Here is a 6299-nt window from a genome sequence, read left to right on the forward strand (position 1 = left end):
TTTAAGATAATACAAATAACAAGAAGGCATGTGGTGTATAAGATATACCACTTCTCAGACATTCTTATCAGAAACACCTTACTGTAGAGTGAGTTCATACATTATTAGCTTGTGTATGTGATGCCTTGGGGGATTGAACCCACAATCTCTTTTTTGCCCGTGCTATGCACTTACCAACTGAGCCACACAGGACAAGGTGTATGTGTATGTGTGGTGAGCCATCGTCTTGACAAAAGGTTGTGTTTGTTATATTCCCTAAGTCCTCCCTGCCTTAACTGTTAGTACCTAATCAGCTGGGCTGTGTGCCATGCAGTCTCTCTGACTACACAGCCTCTGCCCCTTCAGCTTAATTCAATTTGTTCAAGACAGGAACTATTTAGTGCCCTCTGCCCCCCCTCCCCTCCCCCTCCACATACACACACACACACACACCACACACACTCATCCAATGCCCAGAGCAACAGGACAGCCAGTGACCCAGGAAGGAGTTCCTTCAAGGTCACATGATGTCATCCTTTGGAAGAAAAAACAGCTGAGGCAAAGACAAATGTTTATTTTAGCTGTCAGATGGCCTCAGTGTTGTAGAGAGTGCTTTAGACATGCACCATGTCCATGTTACACTAACTGCTGGCTAATATAGGATCATGTTTTCCTCTTTATTGCAATACAGATTCACCTTTGCAGTGTGTGTGGTGCAGTAGTCGTGTGAAATAACCTAGAAGTGTAGGTACATGCAAATGTTAAGACACATTTCTATTTATGGATTATGTTAATTGCGTAAATTAAAAAGTAAGTACACCAACATGAGTTTTCCATTCCTTAAATGTGTAGGGTAAATTGCCACAGTAGATTTGCCGTGGTAAACTAGGAAATATTTGATTTCAGTTGCACAGAATGATTGTCGAATGGTTAAATCTATGCTTAGTTGAAACAATTTTCGTTGGTGGAAGAAGGAATAGACCAAAATGCAGAGTGGTACGTGTCCATGATAACTTTAATACACTGAATACAAACGAACAAGAGAATAAAGGAAAAACCGAAACAGTCCCGTATGGTGAAAACACTGAAACGGAAAATAACCACCCACAAACAAGTGGGAAAACAGGCTTCCTAAGTATGGTTCTCAATCAGAGACAACGATTGACAGCTGCCTCTGATTGGGAAACATACCAGATCAAACACATAGAAATCTAAACACAAGAACAAAACATAGATTGCCCACCCCAACTCACGCCCTGACCAAACTAAAATAGAGACATACAAAAGGAACTAAGGTCAGGACGTGACATTAGTCTGGCTCAATGAGTAGGTTTAATTTATACCAGAGATAATAAAATCCTTTGGAGGTTGAAAACTCTTGAAAGATTTTGGAGGAAAGCAGGAGTAGAATTTAACACAGATAAAAGCTTTAGAGAGCAGTAGAACAGTGATCAGTAATGGTTTCAATTGTGATCAGCTGTGCGGGGGATTTCAGCTCATATGGTTTAACGAGAGATCACCTGGAGAAAATACGTTGGCCACCAATGGCTGCCAATAGTGTTTTTTTTTAAGAATACCAATATTATCCCTGATTTAAAGACAACCCAGAGACACCGTGCGCTTCTGTCTATGTGTAGTTGCCTGTTTCAGCACTCTTGTTACAGTGGGGCAAAAAAGTATTTAGTCAGCCACCAATTGTGCAAGTTCTCCCACTTAAAAAGATGAGAGAGGCCTGTAAGTTTCATCATAGGTACACTTCAACTATGACAGACAAAATGAGAAGAAAAAAATCCAGAAAATCACATTGTAGGATTTTTAATGAATTTATTTGCAAATTATGGTGGAAAATAAGTATTGCACGATCGTTTTATCTTTGTTGTTTTTGGAAGTTTCACTATTAATAAAATGTGGAACTCTACTCACGCTGCGCCTTGGTCCACTTATTTATACAACGGTCGGGACAATACCAGTCAAAAGTTTGGATACACCTACTCACAGCAATAGATAACAACTGTTGATGTCTGTATACAATGCTCCAGGCTATGACAATGTCTTCCTGTTCTTTGTTTTGTTATGTGTTATACAGTACCAGTCAAAGGTTTGGACACACCCACTCATTCAAGTGTTTTTCTTTATTTTTTACTATTGTAGAATAATAGTGAAGACATCAAAACTATGAAATAACACATATTGAATCAAGTAGTAACCAAAACAGTGTTAAAACAAAGATTCTTCAAAGTAGCCACCCTTTGATGACAGCTTTGCACACTCTTGGCATTCTCTCAACCATCTTCATCTGCAATGCTTTTCCAACAGTCTTTTTATTTTTCCTTTATTTAACTATGCAAGTCAGTTAAGAACAAATTCTTATTTTCAATGACAGCCTAGGAACAGTGGGTTAACTGCCTGTTCAGGGACAGAACGACAGATTTGTTTGAACTTGAAACCTTCCAGTTACTAATCCAACGCTCTAACCACTAGGCTATGCTGCCGCCCCAGAAGTAGGCTTGAAGGAGTTCCCACATATGCTGACCACTTGTTGGCTGCTTTTCCTTCACTCTGCGGTCCAACTCATCCCAAACCATTTCAATTGGGTTGAGGTTGGGTGATTATGGAGGCCAGGTCATCTGATGCAGCACTCCATCACTCTCCTTCTTGGTCAAATAGCCCTTACACAGCCTGGAGGTGTGTTGGGTCATTGTCCTGTTGAAAAAATAAATGATATATATGGTACCACTAAGTGCAAACCAGATGGGATGGCGTATTGCTGCAGAATGCTGTGGTAGCCATGCTGGTTAAGTGCACCTTGAATTCTAAATAAATTACAGACAGCCACAAGCAAAGCACCCCCAAACAATCACACCTCCTCCATTCATGGTGGGAACCACACATGCAGAGATAATCTTTTCACCTACTCTGCGTCTCACAAAGACACGACGGTTGGAATAAAAAATAAAAAATTTGGACTCATCAGACCAAAAGGACAGATTTCCACAGGTCTAATGTCCATTGCTCGTGTTTCTTGGTCCAAGCAAGTCTCTTATTATTGGTGTCCTTTAGTAGTGGTTTCTTTGCAGCAATTCGACGACAAAGGCCTGATTCACACAGTCTCCTCTGAACAGTTGATGTTGAGATGTGTCTGTTACTTGAAGTCTGTGAAGCATTTATTTGGGCTGCAATTTCTGAGGTGCTGGTAACTCTAATGAACTTATCCTCTGCAGCAGAGTTAACTCTGGGTCTTCCTTTCCTGTGACGGTCCTCATGAAAGCCAGTTTCATCATAGTGATTGTTGGTTCTTGACATTTTCCGGATTGACTGACCTTCATGTCTGAAAGTAATGATGGATTGTCATTTCTCTTTGCTTATTTGAGCGGTTCTTGCCATAATATAGACTTGGTCTTTTACCAAATAGGGCTATCTTCTGTATACTACCCCTACCTTGTCACAACACTGATTGGCTCAAACGCATTAAGAAGGAAAGAAATTCCACAACTTAACTTTTAACAAGGCATACCTGTTAATTTAAATGCATCCCATTCATTAAGCTGGTTGAGAGAATGCCAAGAATGTGCAAAGCTGTCATCAAGGCAAAGGGTGGCTACTTTGAAGAATCTCAAATATATAATATATTTTGATTTGTTTAACACTTGTCCGGTTACAACTTGATTCCATATGTGTTATGTCATAGTTTTGATGTCTTCACTATTATTCTACAATGTAGAAAATAGTAAAAAATATAGAAAAACCCTTGAATGAGTGGGTGTGTCCAAACCTTTGACTGGTACTGTGTAACACATAACAAAACAAAGAACAGGAAGACATTGTCATAGCCTGGAGCATTGTATACAGACATCAACAGTTGTTTTCTATTGCTCGATCATTAGCCAGCTTTTGACATTCTTTTTAAATGAAGTTACGGCCGGCGTTGCTTTGAGTTGCTGTGGTAGTTTGTTCCACTCAACAGCGCCGGTATATCAAAAGGTGTTCTTACCAGATAGACACTTACATTTAAATTTGATAGGTACCTGGGAGCTGAGTCAGTAATCATTCTATGGACCGGACCATATCTTGTCTATTGGATATGACAGTTAGTACAGGGGACAGAATAAGTAGGAGGAGGAAGTGTACAATAAAAGCCATGGGTCGGCTTTGAACCTGTGTGATGTGAACCCTGATTCTTAAGTTCCAAGGGCAGCGGCTTTGACCACTGGGCCACCGCCACCCGCTGATTAATAGTTATGTGAAGATGGGTTTGTCATTGCTAAGGACCCTGTAGCTGGATGTGGTGAATCCACTGTGTGCCATAAGGTTGAGATGCCATCTGTCAACAGGTGCACAAATATGCAGAGTCATGGGAAATTGCACAGTTTTGCCCACGGTATGTTTGTGTGTGTCTATGTGTGTGTGTTTATGTGCACGCGTGTGTGTGCCAACAGCCATGGTTGCAACTGGTTGTTTCAGGCTGTTAATTGATTTTGTATTCAGAGCTTGCAGTGTGAGATTCTATGTGTCATGACATGAACAGTTAGGTGATACAATTTGAAAGAAGTGCACAGCGTATAGGCATTCAGAACTTGCACCCTACAGATGAAACATGATGATTTATTATTAGAACTGTTTATAACCCCTGACATGAACGTTCTGTAACACCTTTATGAACTTTATAGTAACCCACACATTCTATTCAACATTACTCACTCATTACACAACCAGTGGACTTGATATTTTATTTAGCCTTTATTTAACTAGGAAAGTCAGTTAAGAACACATTCTTATTTACAATGACGGCCTACCCCGGCCAAACCCTAACGACGCTGGGCCAATTGTGCGCCACCCTATGGGACTTCCAACTACAGACGGTTGTGATACAGCCTGAAATCGAACCAGGGTCTGTAGTGATGCCTCTAGTATTGAGATGTAGTGCCTTAGACCGCTGCGCCACTCGGGAGAACATTTTGATACATGGAGAGACAACATATTATCAGCCTTATTAGAAGATATTATACTTGCTTATACAAACTGAAATTGCTTCAGTTTCACACAGAAATGATACTGAAATCGCTCCAATGTGTAGTGAGCATAACATCAGAGCCACACAATATTCCAGTGGAACTCATGCTAGAAATGTTTGGGGAAATATGCTTCAGTACGAGTGAGGCATGTGTGATGGGTGCATCCATCCATCAATGTGTCACCCTGGCTTGCCTTGTGCACCAGCCTGAGTGAAGTGACAGGATTTGGGTTTTGTTGGTGTGTATGTTCACAGCAGACAGGGAATGCAGGGAAATAGGTCACACACACACACACATATTGATAGTGTCCCTGTCACTATACACTGTGAGTGGATGGAAGCAACATCCTAGCGATGAAACAGTACCATGTAAGGATATTTGACACTGCTGTAATTGTTGTGTTAGTCGTGAGGTTGTCATGAGGTTGCCAGGCAGCTTCATTAACACTGTGCAGCCAGCGACCAAGTCTTCCCATGATGCAGCCAAGTGCAGCGCGGCTGAAGAAAATAGTCCCACGCAACAATAGTGTCGACAGGGGTGTAAAAGACTTGACAGAAGTGAGTGTGGATGGGGCTCAAAGACACGGTGTGTGTAAGTGTATGTTGAGCTGGGTGAAACTGTACTAAAAATGTCCGCCTTTCTCTTTCCACAGCTTGAAGGAGATGGGGAGCAGAAGCGTTTTGAGGATGGCAAAATGCGATATCTCCAGAATAAGGCAAAGAGACTGGCAGACAAGGAGCGCCAACAATGACACCACAACCCGGAATACTCCATCATCCAACCCACAGCACTTAGATGGAAAACTTCCCTATCTTATTACTAAACCTAAAATTAAAATAGATGGGGTCTGACTTGAAAAAATGTATGACTTGAAAAAATTCATCATACTCTTCTTGACTTTTTAATGTACGTTTCATTGCTGCACACCAAAGTGTCTATATGTGTATGTAAAAGAAAGGAGATACATATGTATCTTTATTTTATCGTCAAAGATTTTTATTTAAGAAGGCTATCGACGATCAGTCTGTGTGCAAAGTTCTGGGTCTGTATATGCATTGATAAATAAATTAAAAGTAAATAAATACTGTACATGGTAGCCAGAGGTTTCTGTCTGTCCTTTGCTTGCTCACTGATGTCCTAGGCCCGGGCTTGCCTTGGCTGAGAGGGCATCCACTAAACATATTTTATGCATTCTGTCGTTCACATAGAAATCAGTCCTTGGCTCGGGGGCTGTGACTGCTCCTTCCCTCTCTCACTCACTCGCTCTCTTGTCATTTCAGCAAGACATGACACCCACCATCTCAGATT

The 6299-nt window shown here is 41.1% G+C and overlaps 1 protein-coding gene across 8 annotated transcripts in view; it reads left to right on the forward strand.

The window, feature by feature from the left end:
• Positions 1-6087, forward strand: part of acot7 (acyl-CoA thioesterase 7) — a 71131-nt gene extending 65044 nt beyond the window's left edge. For all 8 annotated transcript variants that reach the window (XM_024400406.2, XM_024400409.2, XM_024400404.2 and 5 more), the window contains one exon: positions 5644-6087. In XM_024400406.2, coding sequence (XP_024256174.1) covers positions 5644-5742 — 99 coding nt within the window. In that variant the 3' untranslated portion in view covers positions 5743-6087. The remainder of the gene's footprint in view (positions 1-5643) is intronic.
• Positions 6088-6299: the final 212 nt, after the last annotated feature.

This window comes from Oncorhynchus tshawytscha, linkage group LG16 (genome assembly GCF_018296145.1).
Source record: "Oncorhynchus tshawytscha isolate Ot180627B linkage group LG16, Otsh_v2.0, whole genome shotgun sequence".
In the NCBI taxonomy this organism is placed as follows: Eukaryota; Metazoa; Chordata; class Actinopteri; order Salmoniformes; family Salmonidae; genus Oncorhynchus; species Oncorhynchus tshawytscha.